At 43.9% G+C, this 21926-nt stretch overlaps 1 protein-coding gene across 1 annotated transcript; it reads right to left on the minus strand.

Annotated features, from left to right (window-relative positions):
* Nucleotides 1–1175: 1175 nt before the first annotated feature.
* Nucleotides 1176–16393, minus strand: serpinh2 (serine (or cysteine) peptidase inhibitor, clade H, member 2). Its single transcript, XM_062445096.1, has 5 exons — nt 16345–16393; nt 15083–15732; nt 10708–10800; nt 9852–10084; nt 1176–1572 (listed from the first exon to the last, which is right to left on the minus strand). The coding sequence occupies exons 2-5, from the start codon at nt 15723–15725 to the stop codon at nt 1267–1269; spliced, it is 1275 nt and encodes a 424-aa protein (XP_062301080.1). The 5' UTR covers nt 15726–15732; nt 16345–16393; the 3' UTR covers nt 1176–1266.
* Between the last annotated feature and the right edge of the window lie 5533 nt (nt 16394–21926).

Consider the following 21926-nt stretch of genomic DNA (forward strand, 5'->3'; position numbering starts at 1 on the left):
AGCTGTGGCAATCCACTTGTGCTATATATTAATAGCACATTTGATTGATAGGTTGGTACCAAGATCAGGTAAAGACACCGATGAATATACTGTAGCTCAAATGACAAATATAATAAAAATAGGCCAGAAAAATGTTTATTTAAAAAAAATCCCCATGTTAAACATCAAATATACAATCCTTCAGTAACCAGTTGTTCATTTACTCAACTCAACCATCCACCATGATGCTAAATAAAAAAACAAAAAACAAAAAACAAATATACAAACGAAAATCAATACCCCCTTTAATAGCTGTAATTATCCCAAATATTGCTGTTACGTTTAAGTCGAGCGATGTCAGTCATGTTTGTTTCCAGCGGTATAACAGTGTCATTGATCCCTGATGGTATTAAGAGATTAAAAGGTTCCCTGTCCTCTCCGTGTTGTTGACAAGCGTTGTGACTCATTACGGCCATTAGCATTAAGCTGGCTCATCAATAAGCATTTGGCCGATCCATCAGTCTTTCTCTGATGCAGCCCAGGGGACCCCCCGCCACAGGTTCCTGCCAGCTCCGAGAGAGAGAGGCTGCACAGGCACCCTTGATCTGTCGGTCACTACACACACACATACATATTCAGACACACACACACACACACACACACTCACCTGCCCTGACAGGAAAGATTCCCGTGTCACTGTGAGCCTCTGTTTGTTAAAGTTCTTTGTTGATGCTGCTGTTTGTATGTTGTGTCAGCATGTTAGTTTGTACTCTTGTTTGTCATTTTGGTTTGTATTGACTTGTCCATTGAGGTTTTTAATGTGTGTGTATGTGTATGTATGTGTGTGTGTGTGTGTGTGTGTGTGTGTGTGTGTGTGTGTGTGTGTGTGTGTGTGTGTGTGTGTGTGTGTGTGGGAGTTTAAATGTGTGGGAGAGACAAGGAGCAGAGATATAAACTCTCCAAGTTGTTTTTTTTTCAGTATCCGTCAACTTTAGTAATGTCTTGTACAGTATTTTCATTTATGCTTGCCATGTAGGTGTCAATGTGTGTGTGTGTGTGAGACTGTGTCAAGTATGACGGTGTCGGTGTCAGTCAGTGTGAGATGCAGTGTCAATGTACGACAGCCAGCAGTAGTCTGATGTGATAGCGTGCCACAATGAATGACAATGTCTCGCCTTAGAAACCAGTGTGTCGTCTTTGAGTGGGAGTGTATAAGCGAAAGAGACAAAAAGGACAAAGAAAAAGAAAAAAAGAGAAGAAGACAGATGTTGGTAATTTCTGGTGGTGCTACAGTTCGTCGTGCAAGGCTTCTCCCTCAGCGTGGTCCAGAGCTCCCATCAGCAGCAGGGCTCCGCTAGTGTTGTCTCTAACAAAGATAATGAAGGGGTGATCAGCGTAAAACAGCTTGGGCTTTTCTATGTGCTCCTCCTCCAGATCTGCGCTTCCTTTCCCAGCCTCGGCAGCCAGCTCTAGGGAAGCCCAGTGCAAGACGCCACCCAGGTGGAGCTTCCCTTTGCTCTTGTCCGACACCCCTGAGAAATCAGCCACCTTCTGGTCCCACGCGTCAGTCAAGCCCAGCGCAGACAACTGTTTCTGGGAAGCAGAAAACACAGAGTGATGGGGATTTATGAACTGCTTTGAATCAATTCTCCCAAAGGCTTCCTGTATAGAAACATCCTGCAAGTGTATGAGAATGAGCAGCCTGCCAGGACACTGATCAATTATGTACGCAGAAGAGACCAAAACAATGTGTGGGAGGGGAAAGCACATTTTAAAATTTCATGATGCTGTGACATTCAGAAGTGGGAGACATGCGCCGACCTTTCTGGAGCTTGCCACATGATTAACGTAAACATAAACACACCCTCCGCCTCAGTCAATCGACAACTTTTCTTTTAAAAAAAAAGGGAGTTTTTCATCGTAAGGGCTTTATTTACTTTATATTACCGAAAAATCGTGCAACGGGGGAAAGAGGCTGACAGTTGCCCTTGTTGTGAGCCGGCAGAACAAAGTGGGCGACAGGCAGAGAGGAGACGGAAGCAGGAAGCAGAGGATGAATAATTTAAGAGTGATGCCCCGTGACCTCAGCACCTCCTTTGTTTTGCCTCTGATATGAATTCCGAAGAAAGTCGTCGTCATGACAGGTAGTTTATCCTCCCATGGCAGAGGGCCACTCACAGTGACAGGCTTCTCTAGGGGCCAGATGAGAGCATGTGTGTGTGTGTGTGTGTGTGTGTGTGGATTTGTGTGTAGATGTGCATGAGTAAGGCCACGAGCTGCAGAGGAAAGACGAGTGGGTGAAGAGCGTGCTTACTAGCATTATTTAAACTTCTGCTGATTAAACTCTTTATTGGAAATATCTTTCACTGGCAGACAACAGCAGTAAATCATTTGGATGAGTTTTCTGGCAAAAAGTAGATGTTTTGTGGGTGCTGCCTCGCTGACTTTGGCTTGCTTTTCAAAACCACATTGTTACAGCGCACTCTAATACTTCTTAGCTCTCATAACGGCACACTAATAGACAATTGTAATAATCCATGTAGAATGCCCACTTTTCGACTTAAAAAGACATGTGCATGCAAGAGGAAGTTAAAAGTGGATCATGTCAGCTTATCCCTAAACATGAAATAAGTAGATGTTATATACAGTTGTAGGCATCTGTCACTCCATTTTTAGTGTTTTCATGCCAAGCCTGCCTCCACCACACACACACAGGCACACACACACACAATCTCCTGCTCTAATGCACTTCTATTGTCCTCATCCATTATTCCTCTGCTCTTCCTCTCTTCTTCCACCCGCTACCACTACATCACTGTCTTCCGCCACACGCCCGGCATCCCCATCCCTCATCTGCCCGCGTGCCTCTATTTTATCCCACTCTGTCTCTCTCCCTCCGCTCCTAACTCAGTCTTTTTCCTCTCCGCCTCATCCTTCTCTTTTCTCTGACAAGCCGGCTCGCCCCGTATATATACACGTATGGTACGTCGCTCTCTCAACTTCTCGATCTCGGCTCGGGATCGTTTGCGAGGCGTTTCGCTGCTTATCCTGCGAGTAAACAGCAACAGACTTAAGCTGCGGGGGTTCCTCAAATCATACATCTGTGAAGAAAAGCAGTCGGTTTCTGTCTTTTTCTTTCGTCTTTTATGTCCATTCTCCCTCGTTCTCGTCACCGGCATTCCTTGCAGATCCAGCTCACTGGGTCTACAGTGTTCAAGGTGATACTATGTAGCTTATAAATAGTACCGACCAACCCCTCATGACCCAGCCTTCGTCTCTGACTCTTGCTCTGCTTGTCAAGGCAAAAGCACTTAGTTAATTCTTTTTAAGCCACAGTGTTTAAAAATTAAGGGAACCTGTGGCAGCATGCTGGGAAACAGGCCAAGGGTGTCAGAGCAGCCTATGGAGGCCTCGTGCACAACAGAGGTGTGGCACTGCATTATATGGGGAGAGAAACCTCTGGGAGATGCTCTTTGGCTGCCCTTTCTCTCTCAAGCACTACATGAATCTTAGATGGAAGAGGACTGGTCAGACTGCTGATGCCTCGCGCACCGCGTCAGCGAGCCGGTTGCTTCCTCTGTGTGTGTTTGTGTAGCTCACTTGGCCTACAGCGGTGCAGTCTAGCCAGGCCTGAGGTAGCATGGCATCAACCCCGAGGCATGCGGCACTCCACATCACATTATTTCTGCTCGATGGTTGAGCCCACTAAGTAGCTTGTTGGGTGTACCTGTGGGGGTTTTAAGGGGATGGGTTGTGGCAGCCAGGACATGTTACAGCTCTATCTGCGAGGAGTGGCTGCGGTTGATGTTAAATGGCAGTGCAGCCTTAATAATTATAATGGGAAAGAAAGAAAAATCAGAGTTTAAACAGGGAGGCTATGGCTAAACAGTGCTCTTTTCATCTCAGCTGCTTGCAAACTGTGGAGCTTAAGCTGGGAAAAACCTTTAAGACACATTGTAATGAAAAATGCATTTCCCAAGTTCTAACCTTATGTCCCCGTGTCAGCTGTATCTTGTTAGATGCCAAAATCGTCCGAAAACCCCCCTGCTTTTAAGTATTTTATATCAAAATCTCTTGTGTTCACTTCTTGTTAAACATTACAATATTTCTGATGAGTCATCTTGAACTCAAGGTCACATGCATAAATGTATCCAATCAAATATGATTTGGGGCGACTAACTAAACCCTCCGTCATAAACAATGTTCTTGACAGTTGGGTTTGAGGGTTGTGGTAGGCAGCAGAGCAATGTCACAGGCCAGAAGTTAGTCGAAAAACTTTGTCCACATTTTCAAAAGACTGTGGTTGAGTTCTGATTTATTCATTTTTCCCTCGTCCTCCTCCTGATCTAACAACCAGGGTGAGAGAGATGTGGGTGGAAGATGGCACAGCTGCATGTCACACAGCCATATTTGCTAAGCCACACCTCATTTCTAAATCTAAATCAATCTAATCAAATCTGAATGACGGGATTTAAATCCCTCCGGTAACTGTGCCTGCTCACATATTTCATTTCACTCAGAAATATGATACGTCACACATCATGGAAAAAACCCTAACTTCCTTTTCACTGTGTCTGTGAGGCTACTGAACCCTACTAAAGACAAGTCATTATTTCCACTAACAAACTGATTTTTTCAAAACATCAAAACTGATTGCCTTACAGAGTAAAAAAGACTCAAATTGGATAAGAGAGATGAGGGCAGCAAGGACTATCTGCAGAAGTCTGTAGAAAGCTCCAGGTGAGTAAACTTTATGCGTGAGGTGACCTCCAGCTGACACCTGAATGTAAAAGAATCATCACAATAAACCACAAAATGGTTTGATGTTTTTCGACCATTTTTTTAAAAGACTACTTATCTGGCCATGAGATGTTAGAGGAAAATGTAGCCACTTTTAATGTGGATATCCAATCAATGTTGATGGTAAATGTGGTCAGTCGAAGCAATAAATTATTCAGTGGGTTCTATATTGACTGAGAAAGCAGTCAAGTGAAGATTTCCATGCAGAGCCATGCCGACGATGCCTACATGTACCAGGATGCATTGTGCGTGTCCTATCCAATCAGCTGCTAATGTTGTGTTTACGGACGCAGCCAGCAAGTACGCATGTTGTGTATACGGACACTTCCTACTGTATATTGTAAAGCTGGTTCATTCTTTGAGTTAGATTCAGATCTTCTGGATGTATCATGGAGAAACTCGAAGAAAAACTTAGCTTAGCTTAGCTTAGCTAATGAACCACCACTACAGAAAATAAGGACACTAGTTTGTAGTCTAAGGCAGATCTCCAGTGTCTGGTGGATGATGCGTTGTGCCAGTAAATAAGCAGGGAGCTCTGGATGCAACATGTGGGGAAGTTTAATATTATTCATTAGCATATACTACCCATATTGTATTGATACAATGCTGTTTGAAAATCAGTAAAAAAAAGTTTCACCTTCACAATTTAAATTCGGAACATGGATGTATAAAATCTTCATGAGAGCAACAAGCATGGACAATTAGGATATTTCTCTGTGCGATTTTATCACCCTGTTGTCATTGCCAGTTGGCCCAGAGAGTCACAAGCTTGGTCCAACCTGGTTCAATCAATCGTGACACCCGAATCATGACTATAATCAGCCCGACAATCGTATAAATCTCTTTGCCTGCGCTGCTCCCGTTCCCTCTGGCTTACCAATCACAAACCGCCAAATTATTCTTTTAAGCCATCGCCACCTTAAACAACTACAGACGTGTTCTGCCTTTTTCAATACTGCCCTTAATATCCTGCGTGGGTGGTTTCAAGTATGCATTATGTGGCACTGGCATCATCACAGCTCCATTTCACGGACACATTTGATACCGGCTTTTAAAGAAACCTTTCTTTCTCTCTCACACCATGAGCTCTCTTGAAGCTTCAAAGCCTCTTCATCTCTTTATTGAGTCTCATCAGCAACACTCCTTTTGCTATCTTATTTACATGGGCTTTTACCTCTTTTGAACGGACAATGCACTCTCTGTCTCTCATTCACTAGCTCACGTATACACCTGAGCGGCTTTTTATTCCACAAGGCCGTTTTTTACCACAAATGAAAAAGGAAAATGACGTCTTAGATTTCAGTGAGATATTTAACTAATGGCCGTGAAATACATCTGATTAATTCATATGACACGGGGCTGTGGTAGCTGTGTTAAAACAGCTGCCCCTCGACACTGTATACTGCGGCGTGTGCTCTTGTAAATATTTGATGGCCTTTTGACCTCATTAGCCATGACTGAGTGAGCTCTCCGGTGCACACTCATATGTCTTAGTCACCGACTGGAGATACAGCCAGAAAGGAGCTCAAGCTTGCCCATTAATGTGTATGTGCGTGTGGCCTGGTCAGCGATGGATCAGAGACAGAGGGAGAGAGCGATGAGGGTGGTTTATTCAGTGACCTCTGGGCCAGGCTTGTTAAGAGGGTTCTCCGTCTCTGGCTACAGACTCCAACACAGTCTGCCCTTCACCAGAGGAGAACACCACAAATAGGGAGACAGAAAGAAAGGAAAAGGCAGAACTCTGTAACTATTTATAGTTCTCTGTGACGCTTTCCACCTTGTCCCCAAGCAATCATTGACCCCCCTCTTCATCCTGCTCACTTGCCTGCCGAATGTCACTCCTATTTAGGTCAGAAGAGCCAAGGTGGGGAGTGAGTGATGGCGTATTAGGGGCACATGAGAGATCTACAAAAAGGAAGCAGATCCGTGGGACTGATATGACAGAGAGGACGGAGGTGAAGAAGGGAAAGGGCGCGTCTAGATGTGGCAAATCTGTACAACATGACTCGGACGTGCGTGACTTTGTTTGTTCTCACTCGCTTCACACGCAGTACACAAGTGTTAGGTTTGACATACACACACACACGCACACACTACTCTGATCCTCTGTTTGTCCAGATGCTGTCGTCCACTCTCAGGAGTCCATGACCGCCCTAAGCATTGGCAGACAGAGTGGTAAACAGCATTAACGTACAGTGATGAGCAATTATTTGCCCGACCCAATTGGAAAAAATGATCGTCAGAGAAGACATGGCAGGCTGTCACTGGCCAAAGGGGTTGGACAGACAGACGAAATGGGACTGGAGTGGGTTGAAGGTTGGTTCAGAGCTTTAGCCCTTTCATAATGATTCCTCAAATGCACTTCTTTATCTTCAGAGAGCAAATGGCAGGAGAAAACTCGTGACTAGTCAGAGAAACGGAGGCCAAAACATTCAAATGCTTATCCATAATTATGTTACAAAATGAGAACGCTGTACTTTTTTGGTTATTTACAAGGGTAAAAGTTTTTTTTTTCTCTTCTGTATAGTAAACTATCTTGCAGAGACAAAAGAAAATGTCTGCAACAGTATGTATTCTGCTCTTTCCCCGGCAAAGTCACGGCCGTGTCAAAAGGAGTTGTTTAGAGCTTTAGTTCTAGATTACAGCCTCCTCCCCAGAGAGTCCTGACAATGTTAATGTCAAAAGCTTGTTCTTTAGGGCATGGCTAGCAGACTAACATGGCAGCACAACTCTACAGAGATGTTTGTTAAACTAGAAAGAGGGCAGAGTGAATTTCATCAGTCCATGATGAGGTTACAATGTACATCTGAAGGGGACATGGTAATAGTTTCCAGTCAGTGTACCCTGGCCTGGGGAAATGGGTTTTACTGACATGCCCTCTGTATCTGTCAGGTCCAACTAACCTCTTTCTTTTACTCACCCACAACTATTGTACCACTACCTTTTGTCTCTTATTCTGAACTGACTCTCTCTGACTCAGATGGCGACCACAGAGATTCCACATGCAGACAGCATTAGCTGAGATTGTTCAGGTTGGTCTGTTTGTGTTTTTCTTTTAACAGATTTTTGATGCTGGTAGAGATTATCGCTAGTAAGGACAACGTTAGCTTCAATATAAGCTTCAAAAGGGAACTTTTCTATTGCAATAACTCACATCAGCAGGATATTGTTGAAGTTGTGGAGGCCTGTGTGATTCCAGTAACTTGTGTGCCCTTGCCCCTGCTATGTACCCTGTAGCCTGGTCAAATACGTGCTCTTCCACTATGCCGACAACTCTCTAACCTCCCAGTCAGTAGCCCGACGCAGCATCAGGTTTGGCCTTATGAACCTCAACAACCCCTTTGCACTCACATTAGCATCGGCAGCCACTAAACTGCTGCCTGTCTGCCTGGTGCTCCTTCTAGCTTTCTCTCATCTGACGCAGACCAGCCACATGCCGACTCTGGGGGTTGAAAGAGCAGAGATCCAGGCAGACTACCAGCTGGGCTGTGGCATAGCCTTTTGTGCAGCTCCAAAAGGAGGTCTGTAGGATGCTTTAGAAGCCCATAGTAGAGATACAGGTCATGGTCATCCTCAGTAGCAGCTAGGGTTTGGTTCAAAGCTGAAGGCTGTTACAGCCCAATGCTGCATGTACTGCTGGATACCCAATACCTCAAGGGAGAGAGGAGACCACATTTGAAATTACCTGTGTCTAAGTCTGCATTGAGTTTGAAGGGCCCAGTCAAGCCACTGCTTCAGTTTCAAAAATCACTGAAGAGGCAAAGGAAGAGGAAGACAGAAATGTAGGCATGAAACTGAGGTTGCAGGTGAAGAATGCATGGAGGAAGGAAAGCAAAGAAAAAATGACAAGCTTGAAAAACATGGTGCAGCATGGAGGCAGAGCAGCAAGGCACAAGGACTGAGAGAGAGGAGGCGACAGATCCAAGTAAGGAGGAAGAGGAGAGACATATGAATAGAGGAAAAATGACTCCTGAAGGCGAAGAGAAAGAGAACCAAGATAAGCAGAGTGCAAGTCATGAGGTGTAGGTGGCCAAGACAGAAGCAGAAAACAAGAAAAGAAAAGACATGGAAAACCCAAGAGGATGATGAAGAAGGCAAAGAAACAATGAGTGAGGATTTAATTGCGTGGAGTCATGAGAAACCGTATCAGCTTTAGTGAAAAATGATGCAGGAAATTAATGAAAGATAGAAACTATGAGAAGAAACTAAAACTGTGTCTGCAAGCAGGAATCCACTCTATCAAATTCCACTGCAGTGTTCAAAAGCTGAGCATTTGCCTCTCCACTGAGCATTTAAAGTGATGTATATGTGCAGTATGCTGTGCTGAGTACAAATGCAGGCGGCACAAATCAGGCCTAAAAGTAAGCAACAAAGCAGCAGTCCTTTGGGAACACCTGTAGATGCCCTAGAAAGAAAACACAACAAACCCCACTGCTAGTGAAGCCAAGGTGACTTGGGAAATGAGGCTAATTGACAATAGGCTTGGTCCAGTGGGGATAGAGCACCTGGTTGTTCACATACACAGACACACAGACACACACACACACACACAGGGTTTGCCAGAACCAGCTTATGTGGCTGCGCTCCAGCAGTATACATCCTCCTGGAGAGCAAAAAGATTAGACAACCAAGACCAGAACTAAAAAAGAAAGTTTTTTTCTTCCAAACGTGACCCTGAAATAGAACAGTGTATCACATCCTCAATGAGCTTCTTAACCAATCAGGTAAGGAATAAAACATTGGCCAAATCCTCTATCATCTATCAAAACTTCTACCCGAGCATTTCAGAGCAGTCAGCCTCAGAGATAGCTCTCTGTCTGCTGTCTCACATGCATAATGCATTAGTCTGAAATATATTAGACTCAACACTTCATAAAAACAAAAATCTAAAGCTTTGTGTGGATTTAAAAACTATATTGCAAGCGATTTCAGAACTGTCATAGTGACTTAACTACAGTATGATCACATAAAAATTTATAGCATCATTTGAGTATGCACTTTTTTTAAGCATACATACATATATTTTTATTTTAGGGTTATAGCATTTAGACGCTATAAAAAAAAGTACTAACCTTCAGACTGAGGGTGCTGGTGATATTGGCCTTGGGCAGAGAGATGGATACACTGGTGACATTGGTCTTGTCCAGCCACTTGGACAGCCTCTCAACTGTCAGCAGCTTCTCCAGCCTGGACAGATTCTCGACATGGAAGGGCATCAGGAGCACCATGCTGGCCTTGCCTCCCGACAGAGTGACCTCCAGCACCTGCACCATGTTTTCTATGTCTTCGTGAAAACGGAACAGACCTGAAGGAGGGAGCAGGAGGAGACGGATACAGAGCTGAGGAAAGATCAGGGTGTCAAAAAGAGGATGAGCTTTGCTATACTGTAACGCTTTTGCTTTTCAACAGCAGTTCTTAACAATATTGCTCCATAGCAGTTCTCTTGAGAGTGGGTTCAGCCTTGCATTTTCAGCTGTGTCACTGCAGTTATGTGGTGCCAAATGAGTTCTCACCTGCCTAAAAGAACTGAACTAAACAAGTTAACACTACTGAGCTGGAGAAAATCAATTCAAACATGATGTGAATGCAACTTCAGGATGACAAAGGATCAGTGAAACAATCTATTTCATGAATTGGAAATGACATTATAATATAACGATAAATAGAATACAATGTATTCCTCCAACATCTATTACTGCTGTCATAGCAGAAATTCACTCCGCCTTGTTGTTTTAAGACAATACATAAAATATGAAAAGAATGATAAATAAATGATAAGGTACACAGTGATAAATAAGAGGGCGGCATATTGGACTTTACAGATGTTTAAGCTATTTTAGAGCTTGATTCCTTTTCGCTGCATTTATTTGCTGGCAGCATTGAAGCGGCAACAGACTGTGTGTTGTTGTTGGGGTTTGTTTTTGTTACCTGCTCGGTGCATCATCACCACTTTGGTGTATTTTTTCCCCAAGAAGGTGCGACGGTCTGCGCCTTCCTGGTTGAACTCTCTCTCCCACAGGCCTGAACAAACAGCAAAACAAACACATGGGAAAGAAGCTTTTTGAATACAGAGAGCTTGACATGGACAGGCTGTAAGAAAACACTGAATGATTGATTCAAAGAGGTGAAAAGGCGTTAAACAATGCCATGTTCGTAAAATACATATAGACCTCATACACAGTGACACCAGCTGACACTGCCCATGAATCATAGATGTACACTGCCCATTAAAAAATGTCTAGTCTTCTCAAAGCTGCTGAGTTGGAGCTCTATACAGAGGCAGTTATGAGGCAGCATCCCATTCACCACTCACCACATCCCACTTGGCCCTGCTAACCCCCTGACAGCTGTCAGTTTAGAGAAGTGGAATTACTGTTGTAATAACCTCACAATACATTCCCAAAGCCGCTGGCCCATTCAATAAAGCAAGGGAGAGGGGATGGAGTGTGGAGGTCAGCAGATTATGACTTATACTTATGTCAGTCTTTGTGAATGACACCTGGGGACGGCTCAGGCCGCAACTAACGGTGATTTTCATTATCGATTATACCACTTGAAAAGATCACCCCACTCATGGTACAATGCTGAGGTGCAAGAAGGCCAAAAACAATTAAATGCCTCATTTGCTGTGATGAAAGTCCCCCCTCCGAAAAGTTCCCAGAGGCCAAGGTGACATCTTCAAATTGCTTGTTTTGTGTAATTAACAGCTGTAAAGCAGCAAATCCTCCCATTTGAAAGTGAATGTTTGACATTTTGTACCATGAACGATATAATATTGCCTTCCCACTTCCATTAAAACTATAAAAACGTACAAACAAAGAAAGAGATATCCAAACTTTTAGACTCTGGTATGAATTCCCATCTTGCTTAGCTTATTTCTTGATAAATACTTCTGTCTTTCAAACTCCACTCCTCATGTTTGAAATGCAGACTTTCTGTTATAAATGTGTATGAGTCATAGTTGGGGGAAAAAAACCTGATGACGTCATCAGTTATTTATCTCAGACTTTTGAAGGCTCCCTCCAGAGACACAGACAACATTATACAACTGTTTCCACAGGCTGAGCAGTCCTCCTCATGACAAGCAAACTGAGCTTGATGCGTAAATTTGCTGCTCCTTTAAACTTATTCAAATTGATTCATTTACTATTGATCAATCCACTTATTATAAAGTTACTGTTTCAGCTATAGGGGTGGCTTTTCCAAAAAAAAACACCCAGCCTCTCACAAATCACAGCACACTGGACCCCAGCCAATCACAAATCGCGGCAAAACGCCATGCGATTTCCCCTCCGAGGCATGCTAGCACAAGTCACAGACATTCGCTCCGCTTCCTGTCGCATCAGACAGAGAAATAAGATCGCACAGGAATTTGAAAACAAGCGGCTGAGCGTTACCTGAAGTGGCAGCCGTGTTGCTGCAATGATGTCATAATGATGAACAATTTCTCCACAGCTTGTATACATGTGTGTATGAAGTTGCATATGTGGAGCAGGGATTTTAATGACCTCACCAGCCTGCACAGCAGACTTTGTTGATCTCTGTGTGCGGCTGTGTGGACTTGTGTCTGGAGAAGTGGGCCTGCTTTGGATTTGTGCTGCATTATCTTCTTTTATAGGACAGCGCGGTGGCAGAGGGAACCGGAGTGGCTTGAAACCTGAATCCATTAATATCCATCAGCAATAAACAATGAGACAATTGCGCGGCTTAGAAATCCAATCGCTCGCAGACTAACCAATTCATACTGTAAACTTCAGGCGAAAAAACCCCAGAAGAATCAATGCGACCGAGTGGCTCCCTCTCCTCCCTTATTCTACTTCTGATTACAAGTAGTTGTGGTATTTCAGAAGCTATTATTAGAGGTTAAATATGTGGGGACTTGCTGTTCTCTCTCGCCTTTTCTTCCATCTCCTAGCTCCCCATGTTGTTGTGTTATCTTGTGTATAAATTTCTCTCTGTGTGTGTTTTTTTTTCTACAGTTCTTATTTTCCTTCTTCTTCCGTCTCCAGTGTTTGTTTGTCTAAAACAGGAACAAAGCCTGAATTAATTAACTAGTGTGGACTGGAACTCCCAAGGTAGGCCTTTTACATCCCTCAACTATGTCTGTCAATCTCCTTCGCTCTCTCAGCAGGCCACCCTCTCTTTCTTTACTTCCCTCAGTTTTTCCCTCTTTACTTTTTCTCCCGTCTCTTTTTGCTCTGCATCTCTCTTTGTCCCCTTTCCCGCCCAGAAATTTTCTCCTCACACTGTTCTTTCTCTGCGAGTCCTCGTGCCATTCTCTTTGCTTTTAACATCTCTTCACTATAAACATGTTCCACTACTAATTGCCCCCAACCTTCTCTTTGTGTTGAATGCTGTGTACAGCCCAGGGAAGGAAGGACAGCAAAGAGTTTTTTTCTAAATTCTCCTCTTCAATAATTAACTAAAGGGAACGAATGTGAAACAAACAAAAAAAACGGGCGAGGAAGCAGATGTCTTTTCAGCGCCGAAAGAAATTCCATCAACCAATACATTATCACACACACTATGAATTGCCTCAGGACCCTGAAATCAAAGACAAACACCAAAAAAAAAAAGTTACAACAAACCAGAAACAGCTAGTAAGAGCAAAAAGCATAACTATCGACCACTTTCAAATTATGAATCAAAACTAAAGAAATCCAATTTTCCATAATCTAATTTCTATGCCACAATCTGCTGTATAATCTAATTTGTATATTTCTTCCACAAAATTAATGAACCGACCAACGCGGGTCGGTTCACAGGAAAACTAATTTGGTAATGAAGTCAAAACATCAAACAAAGGGAAAATTAATTAAATTGCTTATCAATGTATAGTCTGTCAGGGGATGTTACTTTGTGAGGGCTGTCTATCTGTCGGCAACCTGTTTTCACTTCAGCAGCCTTGCCTTCTTTGCGCCTAATAAAAAAAAAGTTTAAAAAAAAAAGAATACCTGCAGGAGGGAACAGAAGGAATAGAGACAGATAGACACAGATAAGGATGTGAACAGGAGACATGTGGGGAAAAAGAGGAAGAGGATGCAGGGGTAGATTAGACACGCGATAAACAATGACAAAAGCACACAACACACACACACACAAAACTGAGACAAAAACGCTGCAAAAAGAACAAGCGAAATGGAAGGATATATTTAACACATCATCATCTTTTGTGAGGACGGCAAACAAAAATGAGATTGGACGTCAGCAGGCATACAAATGTTGGCCGGGCTCTGAGAAAGAGAGAGATGGTAGATTACATTCCTAAAAAGTTATCAGAAAAAATGGAAAATAAGCTATTTCTTTGGCTTGTGATGAGAAATGTGGTCGCACAAATGCTGACTCCCTTTAAAACAGCCTTGTAACATTAATTTAACTCACTCACCTTTAATGGTACGTTTTTAAAAGGGGCCCAACGGTGAACGATTAGCTTCAGATGAGGATTATATGGATATGTTTTTGGGATGCAACTGTAAAAATTGCAGATGGGCTTTTCTAAATGACTGCATTTGTTCTGAAAACACTGACTAGTCTCCACCACTGCGGCCCATCACAAAGAGCAGATCTGAGCCAAGCTGTGCTGGCGCAGACTTGGAGCGCTCCAAGCACAGATGTTAGGCATGACACCGAGGGAGAGAGTCTGGACACTTGTTACTCAATTATTTAAGATGACACATCACCCCCCAATGGAAGATGAATAAGCTCTCAGTGATAGACCCCAGAATCATCCTTTATCTGCTGTGTCCACCAGCTGGAATCCACAGCACGCGTGCACGGGAACACACACACACACACACAAACAAACACGCACAGCGCACAGGTGGGCATGCTGGCACACACACACACATGATGTAGTGGACAAACTGTGGTAAAGGCTCTCAGTGCTGTCTGAATGTGGAAAATTGTACACGTGCACGCAATATTAATATTCCAACGCTTTACATGCAATGCAGAAAATAACTCCAATAATGTGTTCTGCCCAATACAGAGACGTTGCATAATCACAAATGACTCCACAATTACAAAGCGCACAAATCAGCAGCTGTGCCTCGCTTTTTCTGTTGCAGGTCTAAAGCCAGCCAGTTGCTGGCCACTATTAAACATTTAGGCAGCTGGGCTACAGAGTTTTTAGATATAGGATCGCTGTCAACACTGTATTTGATAAAGGATGTGACATAATTAGTATGTTTAGATTGTTTTTTCTATAATCAGCTCTACATTTTGCAAGCTTTTGTGACTCCAAACCAAAGTTAGCATGTGTTAATTAGTACAGACAGGCCCACTTGTGTACTGTATAACTGACCTTTAAAGTGTAGGGCATTTGCCACAATCAGAGCTCCAGCTTTAGCCTGGATTTCAGACACTAAAGGAGCGCTCTCCAGCCCACCGAGGCCAGCCTTAGCCCAGCTATGGAGCTGCTTCAGGTCAGCCTTGGAGTCTCCTTTCCCCAGTGGCTTGTGCTGAAGACTGAATCTGGCCTTACTATCTTTCACAAAGGCCTGATTGACCGCTGGAGCTTGCTTGGAAAACACAGCTGAGGAGCTACGTAGGCGGAAGCTGGTCCCGTTAGCTTTAGTGAAGCTCTTTAGTGCTCTGGACAGAGCCTCACCAGCCTGGGCTCCAGGCTTGGTTAGTGACGGGGTCTTGAGGAGATCCTGGAGCTGGCTAGCGGTGGTGCCAGCTGAACCTCCGCTCAAAGCTCCAAGGGAGGATGCCACAAGCAGAGGGGAGAGGAGAGTGTTTACCGAGCTGGAATCAGAGCGGAGGGCCTGGTACAGACGCAGACCCAGAGCCCAGCTGGGGTCATTGGGCGGGGGTGGGCGGGGTGGAGCGGCGGCGGCAGCGGCGGGGGCAGCAGGGCTCTTCTTGGATGACTTGGCGGTGCTGCCCAGTGCCAAGAGGACTGGCAAAGAAATGAGGAAACAGACAAAAACCCTGGGCAGCATGGCAGACCTGCAGGAGACCACAGGGAGGGAGTCAGTATAAAGATTTGCTTCCACTGGATACACTATTTATGTGTGTGTGACAATGAGAACGCATTCCTCTCATTTATAATACAGCACCATTCATTAAACATCTTCTGACACATTTTTAACAGTGTAATACTCATGCTGTTAGTGCACTGTTCATATTTGAGATAAAGCAATATAAACAGCCTAAGGGTTCCCCCCTTTGCTGTAAAACTACTACATGTGCAAATAGCAGCCCCCCTGTTCCCACAGTGCCACAGCAGTAAACTTGATTTTGTAAATACCTCCCCTCTTAGCAACACGGTTATTATCTCACCCGCTGTGCAAAAACCAGAGTGTGACAATTAGATGAAGTTTCAAAGGAGTCTAGGTCTGAAAAAGTGGATAAGAAAGGAGGGAACAAAAACAACACGATTCCTATGTTGCTTCACAAAAAAAAAAAACACCCCTCGACTCATTGATTTTTGCCTGTAACCGGTGACAGCAGTGACGGGAAACATCTGTTGTCTCATATTCAGCCACGGCTGTTACGATACCCGAGTCGGAGAAAAAGGAAAGAAAAAGAAAAAAGGAAGGAGTGTTTGCTCAAATTTACCGTTAATTCATTCACGTTTATTCCTCTCCTCCGCCGCTGTCCTTTAAGCTTTTGTGGGCTCCAGAGGAAGTGATGCTGGGACCGGGCTCAGACGTGGCAGCGTGCGGAGGAAGTTTACCGTCTGTTTCCCCTCAACTTTAGCTTTTCCAGAAACTTCCAGTGTAGCTACTGTGCGCTGTAGAGGTGACGAGAAGTCGGATAAAACAATATTACGATGATTTATCATGCAAAAGCCTTACAAAATACTTCTATAACCACAATGAGGTGTAGTTCTTACCAAGTAACCCCGTTTTTACTGCGGTTACACCTTAACTACGTCATTTTTACGGCTAAATATGCTACAAAAAGTAGCTATCGGTTAAAGCAGCCTAACCACTGCTGGAAAATGTTCGGTTAGCACGCTTTATAGTCATCTGTGGTATCTGTATCCAACTGCTTTATGTAGGAATAATACATTTATGCTTTACAAAACCATCATTAAATATCACACAGTCCCTGCAGGGATATATTATAGTTGAATTTGGCTGTGCGTGTAATGTTGGTCCTGGTCTAGCTTTGAAAACGAATAAAAAAATCCAGGAGTTGAAGTAAATGAGGCGTTTCCCCATACATTCAAGAGAAACAGCTCTGTGGGTTATAGCCTGAGTCATAATAAAAAGCCCTCTTGTTCTTGGCTCAGTGGGGGTTGCAGTTCCCTAAACCATTCAAGCGGGGTCGCTAATGGTCTTCTCATCGCCTCAGCTCAGTGACCCTGTGAGCTGCTGCTGCATGTGGGCCAGGCCCTCCTAAACCCTGACAGCCAGCCCTCCCAGTAGATAGCATGATGGAGACCACAGAGCCTGCAGGCGGATGAGGTTTGGTCCAAGCGAATCCATCTGAGGAAACTTTTGTTTTAAGTTTCCTCGGATTGGATTAGGCGATTTTGGTTTTAATCTGTCAGCGCTGTGGGATGTTAATCAGGGAGGGGACAATAAAACCTATGTTCAAAAATAGTCCCTCCTCTATTTCCTTCATGTTTTACGTTTTTTGGGGGAAATTAACCCCCCCCCCCCACACTCGCTCACACAGTCCTCCCACTATTAGTAGGTGTGCTAATGTCTACTGCCGAGGAAAAGTAGGGCAGCCCATACAAGCCTGTTTTAAGTCTGACCCTTCTAAATGTCCTCATTCTGTATTCTCCTCATTTTCCTGTTTTTTTGCTTCACTAAATTGTACCTGCCCCTCTCCCCACAGCAGCGGAAGGAACGGAGAGCTGATAATTTGTAAAAATACAGCTTGGAGACAGGGATTACAGCCCAAATTGAAAGATGGAGAATGGTCGTACAGGGTCCTAATCAATAAATACAGAGATAGACTCAGAGAGGGATGTGGATGTAGATAATTAAATAATTAATATTGTGTTAATTAATGTTGTGTACTGTCCAAATATTTGGACAAATTGTATTTTGATGCATTGGCAACATTGTTCACGAAACCTCCATGCCAATAAGGCTCTTTTGAAATGAATTGAATTGAATTGATAACTGCTAGAGACCACCAATGCTCAGCAATCAGGCCGAAAATGACAGCTTGTAGACCCAACCAATTATTTACCCCAGCCAAATCAATAGAGCTCTCTCCGAAAGATAGCCATCAGCAGCACTATCTGGAACACATTCACAGCAGAGAAGCACAAACACACACAGAGCACTCTGCTCACTGCCACTCTCACTCTCTGTCTCTTTTGCAAACACATAAACACATGCACACACTCTCTCTCACACACACACACACACATTTCCTTCACTGACACTTAGTTATCAGACTTCCTTAGAAATAAGGCATGTATCATCTCATTTAGACACTTTCTACAAGGAAAAGAGGCACATAAAAGCAGCATGTCAAATTACACACCTACAGCGAACATGAATTCACATCACAGGGACACTTAAAAGAAACACACACTTGCAGACACACACACACACACACACTTAAGTTAGTGACGTTGAAGGTACACCGCCAGGCTGTGGGATACACTGCGGTGATGAGTCAATGCGTGCAACCTCAGAGGTCTTAACCCCCAGCGGAGGAGTCGCGGCCCCCTCCTGGGACCCCCCAGCGCCACATCACAGTCAGTCTCGTTGGTAATGAGCAGAAACATGCATTACAGTGCAGGTGACTCATAAAAAGCTGGGGCTTGCAGTTAAACGAGTCCTCGGGGGAATGGGTTGGGAACCTGAGAAGCCACACAGTTAGCAGATTGTGCATCCAGGGATTTATAAAGGGATGCACTTTAACCACAATGCACCTCCACATCCTTCTTTCCACCCCGCCCTCAAAGGGCTCACCCTGCACCCTTCCCTGCTTGCCCTCAGCTCTTCGCACCTTGTCCAAACCTCGAACGTCGATTCCGTTCTCTAGCTCCAGATGTCATAATTTTAGGCAGTAAATGGTGTGTTTCATTCCACGTGTTATGCGTTTATGCGGTTGTCGACCGTTGTTCTTGGCCGTTGTTCTTGGCCGTTGCCGAGGTTAAACGCCCGTGGCTCAAGGGGCTCGGCAACAGAATCAACACCTCGCAAGGAAAGCCGTTACGGTCACTGCCAACTGGCCTACAGCTATGCACTCGCCTCATGCCCTTTTGTTGCACTCATTTTCTCTCTGTTTCTCCGTAACGCACATTCACCGCTTCGCTCGTTTATTTTATTCTACCCCTCTCTTCCCCTTTGCTCTTCCTAGAATGATACATTTCACTTCTCACTACATTAGCTCAGCTCGCTTCTTTTCCCTCCATAACCTCCTTTTCCTTTTCCCCTTTCCTTTCCCATGTCACTGTGCCTGAGGTTTAAGTAGTTCTCTCTGTACTCTACCTCTGGGGGCTCTACACACACATCTAATTCTTTTTTTTCCTTTTTATGAAAGAAAAGTGATATTTCTTACATAGAACATATAGCAGACTGGACCTCTTCACCACAAAGCATACCTACAACAAAAACTTTTCTCATGAATATGTTAAAATGTCTTCCCACCTCCACCTTCTCTGCAACATTTCCCACCTCCTCTTCCTCCCTGTCAACCCGTTTCCTCTCCGCTTCTCACCTCCTCTCATTCCTTCACCCTTACTCCTACTCTTTTCCCATCTCTCCTCCGCTCCCTCTCTCTATCCGATGCTGTATAAATCTTTCCCAGTCCTTTCATTTCTCGCTGATTTTGGAGCACGTACAGAACAAACAGCGTGCAACATGTGAAGCCCCCTGTTCTCGTCAGTTCTGGGCAGCCTGTCTGTCATCAGCTCTGGCCCATTTCAAGCTGGTTCAGACCCCGTATGGGCAGGGGGTCCTGTTGGTTTCCATCAAGTTCCACTGTGGTCCTTTTAAATTAAGTCTCCCAACTTCATGTCTGGCCAAGCTGCTGAGTGGCAAGTGTGATTTTTTTTACTGGAGCGTTTCCTTAACCCTGACTCCATCCTGGCTGAAGATCTTGTGCCAAACCCTGACCATAAATAAAGGGATAACATACAATAACCTAACAGGATTATTTAAAGCCCATTATAGCCTTGACTACTCCAGTTTTTATTAGTATTTGCTTGCAATGTTGGGGTTGTAGGATTATAAGGAAATGGATTTTTAAGTCTGCTTTACCTTACATCTAAAAATACACATTTTGGATGAGATATGGGGGAGTTGGAGATGAGTGTCTCCCCAGGATCTTTTTTTTCTCCTTCTTTGAATCTAGGGCAAAACTTCATAAGGCAACAGGAGGTGGTATGGCTGGACAGATGGAAAGAGGGGACTGTGTGTATTTAATCGATGGAGGAAGGAGAGAGGGCAGCAGGGGGAAAGGTGAGGAGGGGGCAGTGGCGGTCGGGCTCGGGGTGAACATGTTGAACACGTCGTGCCAAAATCACAGACACATCTGCTGTTCATCTCGAATGTTTCCAATAAGCTTTAAATGTTTCCTGCAGCCCTGCGAAAGTGCGCAGAGCTGCCAAGACAGAAGGAGGACGGTGTTTGATATTCTTCGTGAGCGCGTTAAAGAAATAGGTGGTCTCTCACTTTTTTTTTAAAAACTTTTTTTTCTTTTTCTTTCGACATTTTTATAAACTTCTCAAACTTGAGGGAAAATGCAGAGAAGTACTGTACTAAGGCGAGGGTACACATCTCGACAGGCACACATCTACGCAGGCAAGAACAGCAAATAAGTGGCTTTTAATGCGCTCGGTGAGTCAGACAGAAAAGCAAATGCCAAGCACCCACAAGAGTACACAGCTGCTTCGAGCAAGTGTTGACAACTATCTTTATTGGAATTAAATATTGCTCTTAACCCCACCCCCGACTAAGTGCCACACCTGTGACTCAGATCACTCAGGCTCAGACTCCATGACATAAAATCAACATGTTTCCTTTTTGACACACACGCTCATATATATATTTATATATACAGTATGTGGCGCACACACAAATACTTAAACTGTCAGAAATATGGACACACATACACACCTTCAAAAGAAAGATATGCTAACACCCTCACCCACCCAACCAACCACCCACCCGCACACACACACACTCATAAATACACAGCTTATATCCTCTGGCTGTGAGTTTGCCAGCAGCCAGCTGGTACTGTCATGTCTGATAGGCTGGAACAGAGACAGAGATGGAGACGAGGCCGGGAGAGGGAAGAGAGAAGGAGGGAGGCAAGCTGGGAAAATGTCTACAGCAGAATGCATTAGTAAGACCCCTGTCTGTCTGAATGAGAGTGTTACTGATTGGGAAAACTGTATCAAACCCTGGCAAGTCATTACACTGTCTCATTTGGGTCCATAAGGAGTTCCCTCCCCCCCCTCATCCTTCATCCAAGTCCTCTAAACTACAGGACGTTTTTTGTTTTTCTTTCTTTTTTTTTTCCTTTTTTTTTGCATGAGTGACCTACCTGCCTGATGATAAATGATGCATCGACACAATGTTTTTGTACCAGTTCGTCTAATTACGTGTAAGCAATGTTATTTTTAATAAAGGGAAAATAAGACAATTTTTTTTTTTTTGCGTCCCGGCAAGACAAAACATCCGTAATTAAAATGTTGTTGATCAAGACAAATCACTCAGCAATTATTCCGCAATGTGATTTCTAGCATTCATCACACTTCAAATAACCAAAAGGGAAAAAAAGCACAAAAGACGAGTCAATGTCATTATTCCAGTGTTTTGCAATGACTGAATTTACCTCCTGACTAAACATTTCTAGCTTGGCAATGTGAAAAAGTGAATTTGTTGTTTGTGAAAATTAATGGCCGAGGAGATAGGGGCTGATAAAGGTCACGGAATTCTTATGCAATACCAATTACCCACCGAGGACAAACGATCCATGAAAGATATCAGCGTGTAACTCCCCTGGTTGACTGACAATCTATAAGACAACAGTTTTAAGTCTGTAATGTCTTTAGTTAATGCACGCTCCTTTACTTTACTAGGAATTCCTCACACATCATTAACTCATGCAGACAGATGTCAGGAGATACAATGCTGCGTGTCTGATGAAGAAAATGGAAAAAACGTCTTCATGGTCAAACAGCTCAAATGTCATTTGAATGTCTTAAAGGAGAT

The sequence above is a fragment of the Scomber scombrus genome, chromosome 23 (assembly GCF_963691925.1).
Source record: "Scomber scombrus chromosome 23, fScoSco1.1, whole genome shotgun sequence".
NCBI lineage: Eukaryota > Metazoa > Chordata > Actinopteri > Scombriformes > Scombridae > Scomber > Scomber scombrus.